Source organism: Amblyomma maculatum, chromosome 3 (assembly GCF_055883805.1).
Source record: "Amblyomma maculatum isolate TAMU_Amacu chromosome 3, ASM5588380v1, whole genome shotgun sequence".
In the NCBI taxonomy this organism is placed as follows: domain Eukaryota; kingdom Metazoa; phylum Arthropoda; class Arachnida; order Ixodida; family Ixodidae; genus Amblyomma; species Amblyomma maculatum.
Genome location: NC_139346.1, coordinates 181410869 through 181435611, shown reverse-complemented (window position 1 = coordinate 181435611; position 24743 = coordinate 181410869). Strand labels below are relative to the sequence as shown.

The window sequence follows — 24743 nt, the reverse complement described above, 5'->3', positions numbered from 1 at the left end:
TTAAGTTGGACATCTTTTCTGGTCCCTTGAAGGAGGAGTGTTCACTGTATTCAGCAGTGACATACAGCTTCAGCCAGTTTCATGCAGGTCTTTCCAGTTAAAAAACCGGCACATGAAATCATGTATAAAATTTATTCTTGCTTTTTCTGTAGGGTATACATTTCTGTGCAATTCTAGTTTAATTTATGTGAATTTTGAAATAAATAACACAAAGAATGTTTGCTATGTTTTAATTTTCAGGTCTTTTTCTTTACTGATCAGATATTCGATATTCGAAGGCACTGTTTTCCCATATTCGTATTCGATTCATATTCGAAAATTTCAATATTTGTACACCTCTAGTAAATATGGAACACAGCATAAAATTCTCCTATGCTCAGTACAACAGAAATTTGTATTTATAACCGAGTTTATTCTGCCGCACAATTTCAGTTTCGGTTTCGAGTTGCTGAACGATGGTTCCAATGTCACAAGTGAATATGAGATCATGCAAGACCCCGCAATAAAAATTGCAATAAAATAACTCTTTGTCCAGTCGCGGTCAGTGGAGCAGCTTAGCGTTAAGGGTGTGCACAATTCACAGGTGCAAAGAAACAAATACATACGTTACAGCTTTTGTATGTGTCATGTGGCCACATGTTAACTTGTGACGTCAGAACCTTCATTCAACAACCTGAAACTGAAGCCTAAACCACAAGATATAAGCTCATAGGAATGAAAGTGATGGCTGCGCAAGGACAGATTGTGTGTCTTTTCTGTTCAGTCGTCTTGACTGTAGATGCATGCATTTTTAATGCAAAAGTGCGAATACTATAAAAGAAACTTCCTATGCGCTATCGATTTGTTTTAAATAGATCGAAAACAAAAATAGGTGTCTGTGGTTGATTTAAATGCAGTCTGAGATACGCAACTAAAGTGCTCCAAGGCAGATGCAGTGGTGTCTGCTGCAGGGAGCAAACTGTGCCTATTTAGACAAGTCCTGTTTAGACAACAAGTAGGTGTTGTTGCTTTTAGTGAAGAGGACAAAGCAGTGACTACCAATTTACTGCCAGGTGCTGAACAAAGAAATATTTCAACAAATGCCTTTCTCATACACTGCCATGAGAGCAGTGCTCCATAAATTCTGGTTACTGACAGTCAACAAACCTCTCTCTCCAATTACTGCCATAGGCTTTGGCAAGGCCACAATGAGTGAACATGACAATAAGGTGGATGATCCAAGCCCGAACATAATTAACTAAGGAAGAAATACGGAAGAAGGACATGACCGCAGCACTGCAGCTTACTTGCGGAGCTTTTCGCCAGCGCCTCAGAGGCGCCACCATCCAGCAGTTCCACATATTTTCCTGCGTGAGTCTTGGCGGGCTTGGCCTCCACGCTGTGCGAGGCCACCTGAACATGGGCAGCCATGGCAGGCGCGGCTGGTGCTGCAGGCCGAGAGGATGATGCCGAGGCTGGGGTGGTGCGCATCGCCCCGGTTGCGGGCGCGGCCGTTTCATGCTGGCTGGGTGATTCGGGGCGCGGATGGATGACTGTAAGCTGTAAGCAAACAGAGAAACACGCGGTTGCTCACTAATGTGCACAGCTGTTTTCAGCTACTCAAAACATGCACCCAAGATATTTTAATGGCTATCACAAACAAGAGGGCTATTTATGCATTGACATCCACTAAGCGCAGCCATACAGCTTTCTCAAAAACTTCATAGTCAAAGAAAGATTCGTCCCGGGTGGATGTCAATTCGTAATTACTCCCATGTTACAAATTGCAGTCAAAGAAAAATTCATCCCAAGTGGATGTCAATGCGTAATTACTCCCATATTACAAATCTACTCCGCCTTTGGGGATTCCCCTAAAATATAAGACCGGCTACCATGAACGTGTGCCGAAGGTGTAGCAATAATAAAGTGCATAATAGTACAACAATTGCGAAATGTGTAGTTTTGCATATTAGAAACCATTACGAATTACAAATTTGTCATCACAAACCAGTGATCGCCTTCATTCTACAACCACTTAGAAACATGTAATCCAATGCGCACATGAATCAAGTGCTGAGTAGCATTAGAAGAAACCGGTGAAAAGAATGACTAAAGCTATATGACAAAGGTGAAAAAGAGGGAATGTATGGGTTAAATGCATCAATACAAAATCACTGGCAGCTTTGGAAAATTAAAAAGCAAGAATAAAATTTTGTGAACAGATGGCAAAAAAAAAGAAGGCACTTACCGTCTGAATGTATTCGTTGCTAACAAAACGGCCATTGAGTTCAGAGCAGACAAGTTTGAAGGCGCGGTTCAGGTAATAGGCAGGCTTCTTGTTGAAGTACAGGATCTGCCTCAGCACATTCTCGTAGTGCTGCACCTTGTCGGCTCCTGTAAAGACCATGTGATGGCACATGTCAAGGCCAAGTGCTTTAGTTCCTTAAGGGATGATCAAAATGGAGACATCGTAAATGCAGAAACCCTGAAGTTGAATTCCATTTCTCCTACAGATAGAAAAAACGGCTTGCTTACAAATATCCCAGCAGTAATCCGCATCTGTGCGGGCTTCGTTACTGAACAGTCAACACAGATGAAAGTTCTTAAGGTCTTGTCTCAGACGCAGTTAGAAAAGCCTAATGCCGATCATTTTTATTTCTGATCACTTTAATATTGATTACTTTTTAGAGGTAACTTGATATGCATCCAAAGCACCTGAAATTTAACTAAAACCCCAGATGAGTTGTTTATATGTATTACTGCTGCGGTTGTTGCTAATACTACTACTACTACTACTACTGTAAACATAACTGCCCCTGTCCAAATCATCAAATCTTCACAAATGGGGACAATATGAACAACATGCTTTCTTTTCAATAAGAGACAAGTCTTAATGTTGATGACCTTCTTATGACCCCTAAAACTGAGCTTTCACAAAACCTAGCTCACAGACGCCACGAATTTCACCATATGACATTTAAAATATGCCAACTGATGAAACAGTGCCAAGAGAAACTTAAGTGTCAATCAATTAGCACTTGGCTAAGACAGGTACAGGAGTAGTCAAAATTTCCCAGGCCACAGGGTCTGCTTTTGAGCATTGTGGTGAGGCAGCTACGAGAACCCCAAATATCAAAACTGTGAGGGGTAGCAGAAGCATTATTCTAACCCCTGAGATAATTGATATCTTTAATGGGATCTCAAGTGCCAGAATATGCTGACCAGAAGCAGAACCTTGTGGCCTGGGAACTTTTGACTACACCTGTACATATTGATACTCCTCTCGGGGTAGCAACACAGTACCCAACACAATCCGGTGTTAAATTTCTCTGCTATGTTAGCAGCTGGCACGGGTTAAGTCTGGACACAAAGGTTCTTGGCCAATGCATATTAACTGCCAATTGTTAGCAGCCAGCAACACTAACCGTAGATGACAAGCCCGTCTTTGCTCTCCCGATGGTGGATTCCCAAGTGTGCCATCATGTATGAGGGCAGCTGGAAGTGTTCGTGGTCTGGGTTCAGCGGAGGGTAGACCTGGACGCTGCAAGAGTCCAGGCGCCCCGGCCGCTGTGATGCAGCAGGTGGCGACACCTGGTTGTCTTCATCGTCGTCGTCATCCTCATCCTCCTGCAGCAATGAAACATATACCGCGTGAGCACATAAGCAATTTTGCAAGGAGCGCATTCAAAATGGCTGTAGATGGCAGAAACAATAAATAAACAAAAATGACCAATGGCATATATCATACTCATTCCTGCCTTATCACAACACCAACTTCATTACGGGCATGATAAAATAACTAAAGCAAGGAAAATAAAACCATCCACTATCCTTTCTCACTATGTACTCCTCCAGTCTTTATTTTGCCTGTTACATGCCAACGATAAAAACTGCAGCTAGCTTTTTTTAGACACCCAAAATAAAAGAGATTACAAGGATAACGGGTAACATGAATTGAAGAAAGGAGGACCACGTGGTAAGAATGGATAGTGGAAAGTTATCATTTGCAATTCACTATTTGCAGTTAGTATGCACAAGGGTTGCATTCACATAAACATAAACATACACATATAAACATGCGACCATGCGCAGTTCCAGAAGCCCACAGAGTGACAGCCTTACAGATACTGCCTGTGCCAGTTACAAGCGCAAGATGCCTGCTCTCGTTTTGCACGTCTGGCTGTACAGTCGAATATGGCTCAAGAAAAAGTCAACGGATGGCCTTCTACCAAAGGTGACTGATTTTCATAACTCCGTGGCTAATTCGGTGAAGCAACAGTGAACACCCACTTCATCTGCCACACACACAATGCATTTTCATCCTAGCAGGTCTATGACATCATGAGAGTTGGTCGATGTCATCGGCTGCAAGGGTCCAACATTTTTTTTTTCTTTTTTTGAGTTGCATCCGGCTATAGGCATTCATTTATCCTGCCAGCATTACCATCAGGCAATAATAAAAGTGCATATTCAAGTATAGTTCTTTAACCTCAATTTTATTAAGCATGTGTAAACAACATGTGTTCCAAATATAATTACAATGAAGTAAAATCTTGCTTTATTCATTCTATTACATTTTTATACACAGTCAGAGCAAAATTTGATTGCCTGAACAAAAGAGAGTACAAGACAAAATTTGAGCACCAAGAGCTCTGCCTTTTTCATCAGCCGTGTCAGCTGACACATGTGTACTTGAACTGCTGTATTTGTTCAGGGAACTTGGCCAGCACTTCTCGTGAGCGTTTTTTATTCTCATAACCTTGGTATGAACTGCTTACACCATAGGGTGGAGCTAAGCAGTTTGTACGACAGTGCCAAGTGATGTAACAATATGCAAACCTTCAAATCTTTTAAATAGAAGACTACCTTCTTTTAGAAAAACGAGGTACATGCCACTTGTGTACTGCACGAGCTGCACGACAGGTACACATACGTCAAGCCCTTTCTGTTCAAAAGCTCCAAAGGCGAAAGCTGCCTTTTCTTGTGCACGTGGGAAGTCATTCGACTGGCTTAAAGGGGCCAAAGACTGAGGCGGGCTGTGCTGCCTGCAACATGCAAAAGTCTGTTACCTGTGAGGAGGACGAGGCCGTGCTGGCCTGCGTGGTGGTGGGATGCTCGCGGCCGACTGAGATGAAGACCGAGGCAAACAACTCAATGCCCTGCTTGAAGGGCTCATATTCGCGTGCCAGGTTGGGTGTGCCATTAATGGTGATGCTTGGCTGTTCAGCGGCCAAGATGGTCACCCATGACTCCACAGGTGGAACCTTCTGGGCCTTTCCATTGCTGCACCTGAGGAAATGAAGACAAAAAATAAATTTAAAAAAAGGTTATTAGATGAACAATGAGATCCATGCGGCACATATGAAGCATTGATACTTTTCCATAGCATGCTATATTATTATGTTATCACCTATGCTAGAAAACAACAGATGTATTGCTCCAGTCTGCCTCACTAATTGCGTGGTGACAATTTTCTTTTAGATGACCCAGATCATCTTGGATGTCCTGTAGCCATTTAGGAAACTGTGCTATGTCCGCCACACGAAGGGTGTGAAACAAAATGGACAAAGATGCCAATGGAGATAAGAAGCAACCAATAAATGGCTGAAACAAGCGCTAAGGCGGCACTGGCTTTCGTAATACACCTAGTAACTACAGCCAAAAACCACTCTTGAAATTGGCGGTCTGTGAATGTATGCATTTTGCAGTGGCTTGCCTATAATGATAGGTGTTTTAGTTATCATCACAATACAACTGATTCTTGTGCAAAAAATATCAGTCGTGAGTCTGCACTTGTGTACCCCTCTCATCCTTGTTGTATGCGTGCAGTGACAGTAGTTCATGACTGATCGGCTTGCCCAGCAACGCACTCCCTTAAAGGACTCAGCGCGAGTTGGTTCCGCGAACCTAAATATTTTTTTATATTTACATGACATGTTAGAACAGCTTGGTGCCTGGAAGTGGTGTCAACTACTCTTCCCGCAAGAGAAGGAACTATGTTAGTGAATACTATTTAAGTTTTGGCACCGTATAACATCTAGAAGGTTGCAGGTGAACATGCATGATGTGCAACCTGTGCAGAATATCAGCCCCTTCGCTTAACAGTTCCCTTTAAGACTGAATTTTGTTTTATTTGATCAAATTTTCAATCTCCCTGAAGTATGAACAAACGAAGTTCCACTAAGCACTATTTGGAAGCATGTGTATTAATGGGAGCATGTCTATGGGCACCCATACATATTGGCTCTATGTGGTAAGTTGTGGAGATAAGAAAATGTCATAACAATCAAGCATATCAAAAATCACGCGTCCAAATTTTCAGTCGGCGATTGTAGCGATACTGCCATATTTACAAAAACACACTACCACATGTTCATCCGCTTCTTTCTTGGTGCTACAGTTGACAACCGAAAATCTGGACACGATTTTTTGGACATGGTTGATTATTCGGACTTTTTCGTGGCACTGCGACATGCTTTGTAGAACTAACGTATATGAGCTCCTGAAATTTTGGACGCATCGCGACTGATTGCTGGATGTTTTTGCACTTCATTTTCATTCACCATGGCACCAGTAGCCTCCATATAACATGTACCGTGGAATGTCATTAATCCAGGATTCCATGGGGTCAAAAATGTAATTATATAGAGCAAATTTTAAGCTAGAAATAAAGGGCCCTTTACGGAGCGACGCAGTAGCTGCACATATGGCCCCACCACATTTCGAGGATGCTTCATCAAGCGCACCATGAGCACCAAGCGGTGAAGCATCCTCGAAACATGGCAGTTCAGCAGGCTCGCAGTGGTAGGTTCACTTTTGCATCTGGATTTCGTCCCAGCCAGCGCGTTTGACCGCGAGGTGCTGATGGTAGTACAGCAATTGAAAGTGGGACCGTCAATTACCAGACTGGGCTACTGAGCCCTTCCTCCACCATAGTGGCAATCAGAAGTTTACATAAAGCGATTTTTTTTCCTAAAAAAATATGATTTTTCAGACTGCCTACCCAATTTTCAGACGTTTTCACGTTCCCTATAGGGTCCGAAAAATCGGTCGTTGACTGAGTGAAATCAACGTAAGACATAAAAGAATGAAATTAACAGCATACAGTAAGTGCATCAAATTCTAAATACCTTGATTTCTGTACAAAAAACAGTGTTTCTTTAGGTTACAATAAAAAATGCCTTAGACGCCGTTCAAAAAAATTTGCTTACCGCTACCCGCTACGCTTCACTCGGAGTCAAGGACAGCTTTGAAGGTAAAACCAGCTTCAACGGGAAAGGTATCTAAGGCTACCTTTGCACTGTTTGAAGACCAATCGGCCTTTCTACCTGGCGAGATCAAAGCACCACTACAGTCTATAGCAGATACTGAAATTATTAGCACTCTTTATCGGTTGAAGTAAAAGAGAACAACCCTGTGAATGTGGCACAGTCAGCTACTGGCTCCCAAGAACCCACATGCACCACCCGAACATCCAGAAAGCAGTGACTGTGGATATCTGTGAAATATTTCAGATTACCTGCAGAAATTAAATGGCTATGCAGTTGGTCATACAATCCAGATATCAGCCGAAACCATTTCTCCTCACGACACTTACATGACAGTAGTGGCCACATGTACGGTACGACGACCAGGTGTGGGGAAGTCACGAGAATTGACGTACGCCACACGAGACACGAGATCTTCGAGGGTGTCCTGGTCACGAGCTGTCACCGTGACCTCACTACGCTCAGAGTTAGAGGTCACCTCCTGCAAGAACCCCACAAAAATGTTAGTCAAAAGCATGCAGTCATAAGGCAAGAGTTGCCATTTGCGCATCTAGTAGTGGAAAAAGGATGAAATGCCCTTAATTAGTAGCTTAGTACTGTCATATATATCTCTGCTGGTGAAACAGTGCTACTCTCCAGTCAAAAGTGCATTTGTATGGTTTCCAGAGCCATACTTTATTGGTGCTTATTTTGGTTGTATGAAGAGACTTTGAAAGACCTAGCTCACATGGAGGCATCCTCTACCCCAATAATGTCACGAGAGCACCTTGTACCTTATTATTATTTTTTTTTCCACAGTATCGGAGTAGAGCAGGTTAGACTTTTCAAGTTAGGTTGAGCCTTTCAAGGTATACAAGTCACATGACGCAATGCTCTATTCCTTAACGACCATTCATGTCTTAATTGCTCACATACAGCAACGAAGAAAGTTCTGCTCTGGAGCCAGCTGCACTGCAAAGAGTAATTGCTGACCCAACCTAGATCCCCACGCTTCGAACAAACTTTCACCACAAACCGAGGAAATGTACTCTTTCTGTATATACAGGTGGAATTGATGGTGCTAACAGCAACGAAGAGACCGCATGCAGCAAATATCTGCCACTTGCCGTTCCCGCAGCCTGTGAATCCGCAGGAGGAATGTCAAGCCACTCCTTGCAGCGATGCAGGCAAGAGAGCACGTCGGGAGACTCGGTGCGTCCCCTCAGCACCGACAGACCCGTCAGGTAACCGCGGAAGTGGAATGCCATCTTGTTGTCCTTGCCTGAATGTGCGCAATGAAAGCAGTTGCTGTAATCTGCTTGCTCAGTGATAACCAGTGTGCTTGAAAGGCACAGCGAGGCAGGGCTTGGTCACGCATGAACGATTGAGTTTAGGCTGCAATTTCGGCTTTGTATCATGAGATGCGAAACCAACCTGTACTGCCTTCCGGGCCAAGTGGAAATTTTATGTGCATCAATGTGCGGAAGTTTATTTTGGTTCTAGCTCAGGGGAAGATGTTTGCAAATATGAAGATTCGACTGTAAAAAGCACACCAAGTTTTCAAGCTTTAAATGTTGCTCAATTTTATAAGAAAATTAATTACACATTCATTGCCATAGGTAATCCCAGACAAATCTCTTGATCAATCAAGATTTCAATAACTTAAGACTAGGGAGCAAGCTTTTAAGCCAGAAATACTAGTGAATGGAAGAGTAATTACTCATTGGCATCTCCAAGCACAGCCACATGGCTATAAGGAAAAGCTTCAAAGCTTGCACAAATACTTTGCAGTTAGAATACGTTCTGGTCCGGGATATGCCATGACATCCCATGGCATTTCACTCTATTTCAAACCAAGTCTATTTCTTTTTTTTTTTTTTAATTACGAAGTTTCTGTGAAAGCTGTATAGGTTCCCCTTGTATCTCTATGACTGTGCTTGAAATGCTAATCCTTAAGGTCCAGTTATAAGATATCAAAGACCGAAATTAGGCATAATGGTGCGACATTTCCTTATCACCTTTGCCACTACAAGACACGTGGACATTGCATACACCTGTTGTGCAAACCGCAAAACACTTGCCTTTCCTCGAGGTTATGAAGCATGGAAATTCATAATTATAAGATTCTAAGAACTTCTGTGAATGTCTTTCGATAGCGCCATGACTTCAACATTTGAGAATTCTAACTTCACAATGTGCACCCCATACAGGCGGCCTAGCAAACCCTATAATACACAAAAGCAGCTGCAATAGCAAACATGAACGCAACGAGCCACAGCTACTTTGGCTTTAGCCAAAGATGCTGATGGTGCTAGTGCGACCATTGATGGTGATGTTTGCGATTACGATGCAGCAGCACATTCTGCAGTGCCAGTTTCGCAAAACATAATTCTTTCATAAGCAGAGGCAACTTTTTTAGTGATATGTGGCAGTGTTGTACAATCAAAAATTTCAGCCAAAAGTCGGTAGTCTCCCAGGCGAATTGGAAGGATGCTTAACCATGCGACATGCTGCACCAGAAATGAGCGGTGGTATCACTGGGCCTCAATTATCCACTGAGAACAAAGAGCACAGAATTCCAACCGGCTGGTGAATCTCTAGTACAATTGCTATACAGCAAAATTTTCTCAATTCGAGCCCTGTTATTTCAGAAATTTGAAGCGCACAGACCTTCCCGCCCCTTAGCTGCATGGTACAGTGGTGCCCGTGTACCTCAGTCATGTGCATTATGGCAGGTGTGACAATGATTGGAAGTTGCCTATTGTCATATTAAAGCACAGAAGCATAGATTCAGTTTCGTTTATCTTAAATTTATATAATCACTGCCATCAGGGGTGCACATTGGTCAGATGCGCAGTTTTGGGCACTGCTTTGCGCGTCATCAATCTTTAAATTTTTTTTGGAATAGTGTCACACCTAAGCCTATTTCCCTTTCCTGCATACACATGCTTCCTCCGCTCTTCGAGTACCCTGAACTGCCATGTTTCGAGGATGCTTCACTGCATTGGGTCTGAGGTAAAGCACACATGATGGGGCCATTTGCAAAGAGGCCCCGCTACCATTGAGTTGCACTGCAAGAGATATGCAAACGACAGATAATTTTAGAGCTATATACAACATTCCTGGCGCTCTGTGCAAAGCAAAGCGAAGCAAAATACTTGACTAAACCACGAAATATTATCATTTTCAGTTTGTTTTCATCTTGAATGCATAGACAGCTAAATTCCAGGCATTCATTAGATAAAATTACAGTAATGCCAATGATTTTCGGTAGTTTTCTAGGGCCATTCAATTATTCGAACATTTTCTTTTTTTTTTCCTGTTTAATTTTTTGTTTAAAAGGATTAATGAGATTTTACTGTATCTCACAATAGTTACAGCTCTTTCCTTTCAGCTTCGAGACTTCAGCTCATGTAGCTATATCAATAGGAAGTTGCATTCCTAGACGACTTTCATTTCCTATGCCAGCTGCACATAACATATTCGTTCCCTTCAAGCAGGCACTCCATTGGAAGCTGCCAAGCCCACCACCGTAAACCAGGCAACATACCTTGCCAGCAGGCTCCCACAACAAAGGTGGTGTTGATGTTCTTGGTCTGGTGAAGAGGCCAGTCATCTACAATTTCCGGATTGTTAGCCGTCACCTTAAAGGGCCGTCCATCGACGTAGAGTGATGCCTGCACCACACAAACCAATGTGTCACTGTTCAGCAGGGAGGAAATTCAGAAAAATGCCTGAACTAGTTCCGAAATCAAAAGGCGTGGGTCATGTTTCACTGAAAGACGTGAAAAATGCTCGTCCACAAATCTACCAAGATGGCCATAGGAATTGTGGAATGTGCATGCAACATGTAAAGTATATGCCACAACTCCTGCATTTCAATTATTCGATTCTTTAATGGCTAGCCGGGCATGCTTTAGCTCCTGCTAAAACCAATTCATACCTAATGCAGCATTTCTGTATATGATCAGTCCTCCACCCAGTACTAGGCAGGCTCCTACTGCGACCCATCCTACACATGCTACTTTCATAGACACCACTCTTTAGAGTGCTGTTGGAAGCGGTGCTATTCATTATGTATTGCTGTGATTGTTCAAACTGCAATAAACCATTCTGGACTAATAAACTGCTAGTTTACCATCTTCACGTTAAATGATATGTACGCATGCTATTCCAAAGATATTGCATCAACTAAGAAAATGTATTCCAACTCAGAGTCGCAATTCTAAATTCCACACCCAGCTACACTTTACTATATACATGTACTAACCAACACACCTGACCGCCATAAAGTAACACCTGACTAATATTGTAGTACATGGACCCCGCGCCCAGGCTTCAGTCAAGGACACTCACCTCGGGGAAGTTGACGGAGACCGCGTAGTGGTGCCACCTATCGTCACACACCTCGGGCGTCTTCCAGCGCCACTCAGCTGGTGTGAACTTGTTGGCCTGCTCCTGGGTGGGTTCCCGGCGAAGCAACAAAATAAGCCGGCAGTTGCGGATGAAGAGCGCTGTGTGATGCCGGCTCATGCCTGCATAAAAATCAGGCACGCACACTCACACTCAACGTAGAGAGCCTTTTTCTTCTTTCATATAGTTCTCCAGGCAATTCAATGAGGCACGGCAATCACTAAATACATGATGCCCCAGCTTAGATGAGGAGTATGTTCTCAGAATGAAAAAAATAGACGAACATGGGAGTATAGCAGCCTTTTTGTGTGAGCAGCCATGTGCAGTAAACATGCATTACTTAATTAGATACAGGTATGATGAATGCATGATCCGTACAAACAGAATGCTAATAGCAAGCCATCTTATTTCTGAATACACCATCTCATAATTTTAATTTGTTGACGAGGTAGCTGAAACATCTTAGAGCAGCATGACATGATAACGCTGTTTCTAGAGGTGCAGAGTAGCAGGGCAGTTGGTCACACACATTCAGGAGAAAGAATGACATGCCAGAGAGGACGTAAAGAAAATAGGAGGATAAACACTTCAATGCACGCACTCCCTTTGTGTTTACAAGCCATTTTCAAATCAAACAAGAGTTGTCCTGAGTTAGCATCTTGATAGCATCAAGAAACTATTATTGGAAACACCATATTTGTTTGGGTACGACAGGATGGCCAAAAGTACTTGTCCGTTTTGCACCCTTCTTCCTTCGGCTTGTATACCATGCTGACTGCCCTCTTTTTCAGATGACACTGCTAGTGTAGCAGTGTCATCTGACAGTGTGTCATCTGACAGCAGTGTCATCACAGGTTCTATAACAGACCGCTATCTTGAAGTCCTTTTCTTTTTCCTAAAAAAAAATGCATATATGCATTCAATGGAATGGAGGCAAAACGCTGTTTCTAGAGGTGCAGAGTAGCAGGGCAGTTGGTCACACACATTCAGGAGAAAGAATGAAATGCCAGAGAGGACATAAAGAAAATAGAAGGATAAACACTTCAATGCATGCGCTCCCTTTGTGTTTACAAGCCGGTTTCGATGGAGGCGAAATGAAGAGGCATCCGTGTGCTGTACGATGTCGGCGCACGTTAATGCCCCAGGTGGTCGAAATTACTCCGCAGCCCTCCACTACGGCTCCTCTTTCTCTCTTTCCACTTTACCTCCCACCTTCCTTCCTTCCTTCCCTTACGGTGAGGTTCAGGTGTCCACAGACACAAGTGTGACAAATACTGCGCCTTTCCCTTTCTGTACACCAATCATCATTATTATTATTATTATTATTATTATTATTATTATTATTATTATTATTATTATTATTATTATTCAATGGAATCCAATAAGCATGTATTAGAAGGAAGGGTAGCAACTTAAGACAAAGCACACTTGACAGTACACTCACGATGGTCATCAGAGCTGCACAAGACGTGCTCCTTGAGGTGGCTGGCGTTGTGGGCTGTGGGTGCGCGGTGACGCATCCAGAAGCCCACAGTGAAAACGTTGGTCAGGTTGTGTGACACGGTAGACTCGGGAATGACCACAGCATTTGTGGCACCATCAAATTCGTAGATCTGATCGCTCTCTCGGCCTTCGTCTGTCGGCAGACCCTGTGTCCACTCTGCCCCAACTCCAGGACTTGGAAGCAGGTCTACACTATCAGAGCTGGCCCCTGTGAGTATGCAGGAGAATAGAATAATGCCAACCGTGACATCTCTGGGCACAAGGAGGAGAAAGCTTGTAAAGCAGCATGAAGTGACATTAACACTCTTTAGTTCATCAATAAAAGCTTTAGTTGTCCTAAATATGTCAAGATGAAATGCAACTGTGCTGTAAAAAAAGCCGCAGAACAAAATTTTTGTAACTAACTTGATAGTTCTTTTTTAACTACTGATTTTTTTTCTCCAAATACAAATGCAGATGAGCCATGACATTTTGGGCACGAACTGAGAAAATGAGGCTAAAGTTGGCTAGCAAATGATGAAAAATGCGCAACTTATGACAGGCATGCATACCGCAAAGCTTTCTTTGAGAATCAACTGAGTAGGTGTCCCGGTCGCAACCCTTGCCGACGTGGCGGGTGGCCAGGGTCAGACGAGCCGACAGCTGCTCGGGTTCGCAGGCCCCCTCGCACAGCTCCAGCTGGGCATCCGGGAACAGGGCCCGACGACCAGAGCCCGGAGTGTACTCCACGTGCTCCTCCATGCCTGCCAACGCAGAACAGACGCCGAGGTTGCAGCTAATGCAAAAGCCACCACAAGCGCTATAGAAACAACTTAACTGTACTTAACATACAGTCAATGATGAGCAAGGACGCAAAGAATGTACAGAACGCACTGCGAAAAAGCTTTTTCAGATACTCTGAGCTAATTAGCTGCATCTTGTGGCAGCACCTATGCTGAAAGGCGGGCGACTGTGCCCACATGCCAACTGTTGTGTCTGATATCATGCTATAAATATATACACCAAATCATTTGGCTAATCTTCTATAAAAATGCATAGCTATTTCGGCAAGCAAGTGGCAGATTTGTCACAACTGACATTGCAAAGTTTAAGTGGTTTTTTTGTACTTTTGTGGATTGTGATCAATAAATGCTGCTTTAAATCATATGTGTTTGGAGCCCTGATGTCTCCTCTCAAATATAATACTGTACGAGGTCTGCAACTGGGTGCTGTGGTATGCAGTGCACCGCAGCCATGTTATCCTACAGTCACTGCAGCCCATGTTATACATTTTGTAAGTTTATGCTAAGACAGCCAAAGAGCACTCTTAAAAGTGCACTAAGAAAAATAGTGCAAAAAATTTTTTTTGTCTTACCTTTGCTTTCTAGATTTCCGTGAATAAATAGTTTCTGGTACAGACATCGTTGATCTAAATTAAGCCCCCTACATATATAAATATATACAAGTACTCTCTGCTTTCAGGAAACTCAACCTCATCACTACGTGGTGGCTATTGAAAATCCTCTCTTATGTGTAAGGCACCCAAAGTAATCTTTATTCATATCATCCGATACCATGCAAATGATAATTTGGCAGACCTGCTGCTTATTTTTGGTTCAGAGAGCATGCGACCCGAAGCAAGCAGACTGTGTTCAAGATATTGTTCAGCATATTACACCGCCGATGAGGCAGAGCAGCAAGCTGCCACGTGATTACCTGAAACAAATTTCGTGCGTTGGGTGACTCTTCCTACTCTCTGCTGCAAGTTCAAAAAAAAAAGAAAAAAGGGAGTCGAGACATTTTATCTAATATCAACAGCAAAATCTGCCACACAGGGCAATGATTGGAAGTTTACAGTTTACAAGAGTGCTCAGAGCATGTAGATTTAGTTCCCACAGTTAAAAGACACCCTCAGAATTTCTTTTAGTGCACCTTTAAAACACAATGCGTATGACGCGACAGACAAGGAATAAATGACAAGACGAGCACCACTAACAATTTAATTTATTTCACATCAAGCCTGCCTTTTTGCAGGACACCCGAAACGTAATTCAACTTTATGGCTCGAGTCTCCTACAAAAATACAGGCCTAATGCAAAATGAATTCGGTTGTTAGTGGCGCTGGTTTATTGCTTGCGTGTTTTCTATGGCCCTCATCTGTTACACAGCATTCATCACACCTTTCGTCATGCATCGACTAGCCCAAACAAGAGTTTTACTAGCCCACTTAAAACCAACAGCTGAATTTACCTTTCCATCCAACCTTGCAGACCCTGTTGACCTTGATGGTGACCGTAACTGGATGGCTTTGCTTCATGCTACAGTCGAAGGCTACCACCTGGAAGATGTGGTTGCTGCTTGCCTCCCAGTCAAGGGGCTCTGTGGTCCAGATGGTGCCTGAAGCGTAGAAAACAGAAGGCATGCTTGTTCAAGCACCGACGGGTGAATGCACTGGCATGATGATAGTGTTGAAAGTTTGAAAATAAGCCGTGCTAATGTTAGCTAGAATAAAACGGAAGAAGAAACTAAACAAGAGGAGGAGGTTGATACTAGTGCTTTAAGTCACCAGCACAGACTGCCTTCGCCTAATCAGAATGAATGCATTTTGTGACAAGGCCTTGCTTGCATGTGAAATCCTACATTCTAATGCACTCAGAAGCTGTGGGGTTTGTTCAAAAGGAGGCACAAGCACGATATTGTATATGCTCAGACCAATGCGGCAACGTTTCCTCCACCACAGTACCATGAAAAAAGAATACCTGTTTGAAATAAAATATTAACAGTAAATAAGGCACATTACATACAAAACTATATTTAAAGAGGCCCTAAAACAGCTCTCGTCAGATCTGTTACTTCTTTGTTGTGAACCCTTTCCTGTTGGCCATGCTAGTGTTTGGTAGGGTGGCAGGCCCACCCACGACAACATATAATGCACTGCTCCTGTGCTCAAATCCACTTGTAACACAATAACTGTGTGTCTTCACACTAATACAAGCAAGGCACATTTTTAAGCATTTGTGACACCATCAGAACCATTGTCTAGGCAGCCTAAGAGTGGGTGCTCTATTATATAGAACAACACAGATGGGGCTCTCTTTCATCATTATCATAATAGCTTAGGCAGCGTGGCAAATACCATTCTCACAGATCTCCAACTGACACTGGACACTGCCCTGTACATGCCGTAGCTGCCATTTCTAGGGCTGTGCGAATATTCAAAATTTTCGAATATCGAATCGAATATCATAATATTCGATTCGTTAAACGAATCAAATAGTGGATATTGAAAATTATTCGAAACTGTTCGAATATCTTCGCAAATTTTCGAATAACTGGCACGAATTAACGTCTCGGTTACCTCCGACCATTCTCGCGAAGGCAGCGTCAGCTCCGAGCAGGCACAGCTTGCTGCCGCAATAAACCTACGCGAGAAGCAGAGATCACCGTTTTAGGGAGCCTACATGCTTCAGCGCGGCCGCGACACGGTCCATTCGCATGGAAACATTCTTAAAGATTGGACATATCACGAATCGCGGAGGCAACTTCTCGTAGTCGTGTCATAGTTCACACGTCTCTAATCTGCCGAGAAGTAACGCTACATGTTTATTCCCTGAAAATTTCATTCACTTTCATCATCAATAGTTGAGGTTAAGTTTCTTATGCGAGTGGCGCATGACATGAGAGTTGCATGAATGTTGTCAGCTCATGCTCATACATCTCTCCACTATATATCTCAGGTCGCCTAGCGCCAGTTGTAATCGCCTAGCGCCAGCTAGAGGGGAGCACGCGAGCTAATTGAGAAAGAATGAAAGCAACGAAAGTCACTGAGAAGAAGAGGACGATGAGGAGATCGCGCGCTCGGCGATAACTACTTCGAAGAGCCAACAGCAGGGGAAGCGCAACTCTATGGCCTCGGGTTACGCGGACGCAAGTCGGATGAAAGCGTCGCTCAGCCATTTGTAATCTCTGATATATTGTATCATGCAATCTAGTTCACTAAATAAACTCGTTGAAACGTAATTGTTGTAGATAAAAACGACCAGCAACTGACAATGTGCGTAGAGATTAATAGTTGCGCACCCTAGAGGAGATCAGCGTTTCCCCGTCAGATCTATTACTCCACGAGTTATAGCGCTCTACCGCAGCGCCGCCGCTACCACCACTACCGCTCCGCTGCTCCTGCGCGCACGCCACAAGTAAAACGGAACTATACTGCAGGTCTGTTTCTGCCTGCTGCTTTCTGCGCGCCGATTGACGCCGCTGCTCCGACGCCTCTTGCTGCCTCGTCATGAATGATTCGCTGCTTTCACTATTCGATTCGTATTCGATTTGCTGCTTTCACTATTCGATTCGTATTCGATTCGCTTTTTAGCTACATTATTCGTATTCGATTCGATAGCAAGAGTGCACTATTCGTATTCGATTTGGTTTGGAAAAAGTACTATTCGCACACCCCTAGCCATTTCCCTTAAAGATAGCACCATTAGTGATAAAAGAGACTGATCCATTGCAAGTGGCTCACCTTCAGAGTCTATGGAGAAGGGCACGTGTGCATCCAAGATGTCATACTTGCAGATCTCGCTGTTTTTGGGCGTGCAATCAGCATCGAGAGCACGCACGCGGAGCACGCGCTCGTGAGGCGGTCGGCCCTCATCCACACTGCCCTGGTAAGACTCTTCCTCCCAGCGGGGCGCGAACTCATTGACGTCATCCACTGTCAGGTGCACAGTCACACTGCAAGCACACAAGCACAATGCATGCATCAACCACACGGTCGCTAGGTAAACAACGACTACAGACATGCTTACTGTGAGTTTCAGCATATGACAAAACCCACAGAGCAGGAAAAAGGAATTTGAAAAATAATGCCAATTTACAGTGGTTCCAAATACACAAGAATCTATCATAATTCCGTCGACAATGATTACATGTACACAATAATTCATTATCGTGGTTGCATTCGTCCTCGGAACACAAAAAAATGAGTGTATATATTTTCATTGCCGCTGGACGATAATGCAGGAATAATTTTGCAATCTACCGGGCACAGAAGTGCTGAAAAAAAGTCTCAATTTTCTTTAATGGCCTTTCAGTTCATTTTTTTTTTTTTTCATAAAGCAATATGAATGCTCAATGACAAATGCAAGGTTAAAAAGCAAACAAGGCCTCGTTACTTTGAATACTGAAAAGAAATTGCCTGTGCCAAAAACCCAATTTTCCACAAATACTTTCTGGTGCATACCTGCTGCCACGTGGCACACCTGTTAGAGCGCTCACTACAGAGTCAAAGGATTTGTATTCAATCCCAGCTGCAATAACCGCATTTTGATGTAGGCTGAATGAATTAAATGCAAACATTAAAAGCCAGGCAACTGCCAATCAGAATCCAGGTGGTCTAAATCAATTCGCAGCCCTTTGCTATGGTATCTCCCACAGCTAGAGTTGTTCAGACCCGACTCTGCTTGCATAGTCATTGCGCCACTTTAGGATGTGTGCGGAGAAGCAGTACAGTGTCTATAGTATCTTCTTCAGTAGCGGGCCAGCTACATTAACTCGTCATGCCTCCAGCGGATGGTGCCACTGCAGTCAGCATGTGCAGCCTGCCTTTTCTTTCCATCTTTCTTTTTTTTTCTTTTAATGCATAGGCATTAATAGGCTCATGCTCAAGTAAAGCGTGCCCAGAAAATGTTCCCAGAATGTGTCCACAGAAGTGCCTCTCCATCTGCAAAGGATTTTGGCCATCTGGACTGCCAAAATTTGACTTCACCAAATTTGAGCAAAATTGGTGTACAACCTAAATTAAGTATGGCCAACACAGTGGCAGCAGATTTACAGAGGCCATCCCAGAAATTTGGCCCACCAGGCCCCCAAATTTGAACAAAATGGGTGTCCTACCTAATTTGACTATGGCCAGCATAGTGGTGACTTCCAAATCTAAGTGGACCACCTCCAAATATGGCATGCTTACGAATTCACATCGTGCGGGGAGGCTATCAGACGTGCACCCTTGGAATTGTTTTTGCAGTGAGTGCCATGAATCAATAAAGCACTATCAAGTCACTATATAGGGAGAATGGAAGAGCGCCGGCACGGAATCACATGGAGATGCACCGTTTTTCGACGCCTGGCAGGGTGTAGAAACGAATCCCTGGCCGACCGAAATTCTTAGCGAAGCGCCCTCTCCCCTTTCGCGCGCGTCCCATGCCGACCGCAAAAATCGCGTGCCAGTGGCTGCGCGGCCGTGACACCTGCCGTGAAGTCTGTCGCACAGAGGGCAGAGCACTGCGCAAACGTGCTATCGCGCTCAATATGACTTGCAACCAGCGAGCGTGTGGCCCTAGTGCTTTCCGGTGTCTCAAACGGCGCACTGGAAGACGAAGTGGAATGGATTACACTGCGGCCCTAGTGCTTTCCGGGCCCATGTTGGTGTCTCAAACGGCGCGCTGGAAAACGAAGTGGTAAAGTGAGCTAGCTCTGGCAGTCAACTACATCCCCTCCGCAGCTTTGCATATTGATTACAAGGTCCATTTGAGTCAGCTTCCGCAGCGATTGAGATGAACCTGTGTGTTCCGATTCTTCAGACTCAGTTGCTAGCATCATATTAATCGAGGGCTCCTGGACCAACTTAGGTTCTTTAACGTCACGTCGCACAGCACAATGCAATGCGATTCATCCATCGAAACGATATTCCAACGGCCATTCGGTCGCAAATTTTTAGTTAATCGAGCAGACATGCTTATAGCGCTCCATACATACGTGGCCACTGAAAACCGTTGAGTGACGGCATATGTCGATGCGTCCAACCGGCTGTCAACAATACAATATACAGTACACAAAAAAATATACAAACGCAATATGTGCAAATATTCATATAGCATAGCATAGACAGACTTTATTATATCAGATAAATTATTTATATACTGATTTGACAGGAATGGCCAGCAGAACTCCGTAGCCAGCATCCATGCCACGGACGGTCTCAATGCGCGCGCTCCTGAGCGCGCGCATTGAGACCGGCCGTGTCCATGCGCGTATGAAGGCCACTTTGATCAACAGGTAGCGCCAGCGTAGCGCCTCGCAACGATCAGCCAAGCACACAAAAACGCACATACCTAAACTGATTTGATTAACAAAAGGACGCGTAAACATAAATTTTCAGTAAACCTCCAGAGTAACATAGGCCATAGAACCTGCTCCTGCAATGACTCAACGGGTAAGCGCGTCACTCGTCCGAAACATTTCTTCAGTCTGATAAGGCAACCGGCGTACATTCGTACCTCGCCGTCAAAGGGGCCTGCTAAGCGCTGTGTAGACTCCGTAAGAAAAATAGCAGTATAGATGTAGTGCAGCAACATGGAGGAAGGAATAACTAGGAGGGAGCGCGCGGCAATATTCGTGAAGTCATAAAGAATAAAAAAGAGCGAGTCGGCCTCTACGTTAGGGTCTACGTGTTAGACCACGGGATAGCGTGCGGTGATATCTACTACCGCTGCGCATGCGCGAATCGGCGCCACGCGGGTAGCGCGGGGTCCGCCATGCGCGCAGCACCCAGCAAACCGACATCAAAACATAGGGTCGAACTAGGCGAGCGAAAAAACGGGGGAGCGAGCGGCTTCATCGGCACTTGGCTTGCGAAGGTTGGCCGCGTGACGTCATGCTCCCTCCTAGTTTTTTTCCTTTCTCCATGTGCAGCAGTCAACGTGGGATAGCGGAGACGTGGCCCTGCCCAGCTCGCACCTCGGGGAACAAAACCTCGTAGAAAAAGCACGGACAGCGGCTTTCACCAACGGTGTCCCGGATTGGGGACTCGATCAGCCTTCCCCTTGTCTAAACTGTTGTGGCTCTAAATAAACGTTTTCATTATCATCGCCTACGATTAATAAATAATGAATTACTTTAAAGAAAAGGCGCAGCATTTGCCACACTTGCTGTGGAAACCTGAATCGCGACTAAGAGAATGGGGGAGTGTAAGTGAAGAAAGAGGACACACAGAAAGCGTCCTCTTCACGATACAGACTACTGTTCCGGAGCATGGCCGGGCGACTTGTACTCCCCTGATGGGGCTGGGGCAGGCAGGTCATCGCCGCTTGCGGCGGGGGCTAGCCTGCCACAGAATTTTTATCTGTTGTCGGCCGTCATTGCACCCGCCACCGTTTCAGTGGTGGACGATGGCTGTTGTTGCGGCACGCGTCTTTCTCTCCCTCTTCCTTTTCTTTCTTCTCTATTTTCTCTTCTGTCTGCACGAGGCAGCGAAGGTGGCTCAGCTACAGAGCCAGTAGCAGGCCCGTGCATTTTCTTTTCCTTCTTCCTACAGCCACAACAACAACAGCACGGCCGGAGTACCCAGCCCCGCCGGGGTGGTGCAGTGGTAAGATGCCCGACTACTGTGCCGGAGTACCTGGGTTCGAACCCGACCTCGGCGGCTGCGTTTCGATGGAGGCGAAACGAAGAGGCGTCCGTGTGCTGTGCGATGTCGGTGCATGTTGAGAAGATCCCCAGGTGGTCGAAATTACTCCGTAGCCCTCCACTACGGCTCCTCTTTCTCTCTATCCACTTTCACTCCCACCTTCCTCCGTTCCCTTACGGCGCGGTTCAGGTGTCCACAGAAACAAGTGTGACAGATACTGCGCCTTTCCCTTCCCGTGAACCAATTATTATTATTTATAATTATTATAAAACCTATACATGTAAAAAAAAACTGCCAGCCAAGATAATTTCTCCGCTGAAAAGGTGCGGTTTTCTGCCAAGAGAAACGTCGGCAGTGAAATATGGTCCTCTTATTTAAAAAGAAAAAAGGATTTCAGTGCTGGCATACTGCGTAAATAGTGGCAGTCTCCCATATAGGGAGCAGGCATACGGCACTCACTTTTCGGAGACGAGCCCGTTGCATCCCACGGCGGCGATGTCGAACTTGTAATTCCGGTGCTTCTCGCAGTTGAGCTCCTTCTTGGCGAACAGCTCGGCCTTGCCCGTCGCCTCGTCCGTGATGCGCACCTCGAAGGGCGCCTCGCCGTGCCGCTTATTGGTCACCAAGAAGCGGCACACCTTGGCTGCGGAAGACAAGAGAGTAGACGCGCAGTGTTGGCATATAAACTATACTTATGGATAGAGCGCGGAAAGGCAGAAAAATGTGAAAGGCCTAGGTACATCGGTGGTAAGAGCAGGTTCCTCTGTCTCTCACAGAAATGTGCTCTTGTTGCCGTATCCAGGGGATCAAATACAGGTATCAGAACAGACCGATATCAAAGCAGACGTAGGTTCATTTAGGTTTTCTCTGATAAATGTGACGTTGACAGGGCCAAATCTCCGCGCAGTTCGGAAAAGAAGCTGGAAGTTTGCATTCAGCTAAATTTCAATGTATATGCCCCCACACCTCGGTCAATCCCCACACGTGGGTATGTGCCACTTCAAAAGGCCAAGAACAAGAAGAAATAAGCGAGCTCGAATTACCGCGAAATTCCACCGGCAGACTAAGAAGGCAGGGACGAAAGCTCTTCCAGTGCAGTGAAGCCGAGCAAACGTAAAACAGACTCATCGCAAGCCGCTTATGACGTCACAGGAAGCCTCACTAATGCACTCCGCCTGTGGTTCAAAATACGGTTTTTCAGGTGACGCACTTCCCCCTTGCAGAATACATAAGCCGACCGTTGTTCTTATCGGCATTATTAATCGGCCGCACCACTTTTCATAATATCCTATTCATTTATTTGTTTGCTTATTTGTATGCGTACAGATGCGTCCAAAATGTAGTGCACGATTCGGGGTTCTAGTTTTCTCCTGCATTTTGTACACAGGAGATACGGTTTCTAGGGCTCGTGCTTGAGCGCACCAGCGCCGCTTACTAACCTATGGCAAAAATGCTTCCCCGATTTTCATTAGGTAAGGCGTGACAAAAAGTTTCACCGAAAAAGCGGGCTCCATAATATTATGATGGGGGTTGCACAAGGGGCATACGTTACAGGCCCACCAGAGCTATATGACGGGCCGAGAGGGCCGGAAGTTGGCAGCACCTCTAAACCCACTAAAACCATATAATTTCGGAACAGCAGTAAAGAAGACAAAAAACTAACTAAACACGCACATTTTCAAGCACATGATATATCATTATAAAATCATATCAACTATTTACGAAAACTGAAAGAATACATTTTCAGCTATCTGCCGAATATGCACACGTTTGACACTGTGGGAGACAGAAGATGCAGTTATTGCGATTTGAAGAGAAAGAGGTGGTTCCTAACTGTAAGGACCTTTGATTATTGCTAATAAACGGATGCTAAGGACTCTCAGATGCTAAGGACTCTAAAGCCTCTGAAAAAATTTACCCAGTCTCTAGAGGCTTCCCACGGGGGCAACGGATTTTTTTTTTTTTAGTAGGAAGAAGGCAACACTGTTGACAGACGCATCAAAAAAAAAAATAAATAAATAAATAAAATAAAGCGCTAACCGATATAAAATGATAGGCAGAAAGAAAGTTGGAATACAGATATGCAGCAGGAATGGGACTACAAACGCTAAAAACCTTGTCAAAACTTCAGCGGTGAGGCTGTATACTTCCGCTTGCGTTGACGTTCGCTCGCGTGCCACTTGGCTGCTCGCTAAAGATCAGTTCCCGCGACACTCGCGAGCAGCTGCAATAAGTTTAGGGCGACGTCTCGAAGAGCATCGCACAGCTCCGGAAACGAGGAACAGCCGAGACAGCGCGTAAACACGTCTGTCAGACTGGGAGGGGTGCGCCTGGATACCGCAGATACACGTATGTGTACATACACCCTGTTTTAACTGGAGCGCCTGGGGAAAAAAGAAAGAACATCGCCTCCCGCTGCTTGCCGATAGCCTTCCTCTCTCCCGAGAATACTCTGTTGTGTTTTTGTTGTTGTTGTTGTTTTTTCCCAATCCTTTTCCACACACGTGTTCATGTTTGCTGCAGCTGTGTGGCGTGGCGCCCAGTCGATTAACACCGGGCGCTTGGGAAGCCGTTGCTCGAGTTCCTTGTTTGCCTTCGCCGGCCGTGATCAGGCCCGAGCGAGAAAGGATTTGGGGAGAATTTCCGGCAGGCTGCGAGCAGTGCTCGCGGTATACGAACCAAGTGAAAGCGATACTGCCGGGGAAAACGAAGAAATAGGCAGTGGTTATCCGAGTTACACGAAAGCCTTTCGAGAGGTTTGGTATAACGGTGTAAAGAGAAAAGATTAAACTATGTTGCTTCGTTAACTCGCGTCACGCGATCGAGACCTCGGTGCCGAAGCACGTTTTTCTTATTTTTTTCGCGCTGTGGGTAGAACTGGGCGGTGGAGTACGTGCACAGAGCAATCATAAAGCGACAACCAAACCGCACCTCTGAGACGCCGTTTGTGCAAAATTCATCACAGCTGGATAAATACCCCGCTGCAAAACCGTTAATCGCAGGTCCTTCTCCTAATATTTTTCATGTTACAACGAAGTTTAATATCGAAGTAAACATGCCGCCCATACCAATCATGTTGTTTACCAAAACATTTTTTTTTTTTGTTACGCAGTGGACTAAAACTAAAAGCGGCTTTCTGCAAATTTATAAGCGAAGCGCTTCAGCTATGCATTCGAACCCCGAGATATCGATCTCAGCGGGGATCACGAAATCGT

At 44.8% G+C, this 24743-nt stretch overlaps 1 protein-coding gene across 1 annotated transcript in view; it reads right to left on the bottom strand.

Annotated features, from left to right (window-relative positions):
* The window catches only part of Cals (calsyntenin 1), a 186067-nt gene that overhangs the window by 8392 nt on the left and 152932 nt on the right, over nucleotides 1-24743 (bottom strand). Inside the window, exons 3-15 of the mRNA XM_084598840.1 lie at nucleotides 21988-22171; nucleotides 17644-17855; nucleotides 15372-15518; nucleotides 13694-13885; nucleotides 13084-13350; nucleotides 11583-11761; nucleotides 10777-10903; nucleotides 8354-8508; nucleotides 7577-7728; nucleotides 5049-5268; nucleotides 3405-3606; nucleotides 2228-2373; nucleotides 1287-1539 (exon numbers count right to left, since the gene is read on the bottom strand). Coding sequence (XP_084454966.1) covers nucleotides 1287-1539; nucleotides 2228-2373; nucleotides 3405-3606; nucleotides 5049-5268; nucleotides 7577-7728; nucleotides 8354-8508; nucleotides 10777-10903; nucleotides 11583-11761; nucleotides 13084-13350; nucleotides 13694-13885; nucleotides 15372-15518; nucleotides 17644-17855; nucleotides 21988-22171 — 2436 coding nt within the window. The remainder of the gene's footprint in view (nucleotides 1-1286; nucleotides 1540-2227; nucleotides 2374-3404; nucleotides 3607-5048; nucleotides 5269-7576; nucleotides 7729-8353; nucleotides 8509-10776; nucleotides 10904-11582; nucleotides 11762-13083; nucleotides 13351-13693; nucleotides 13886-15371; nucleotides 15519-17643; nucleotides 17856-21987; nucleotides 22172-24743) is intronic.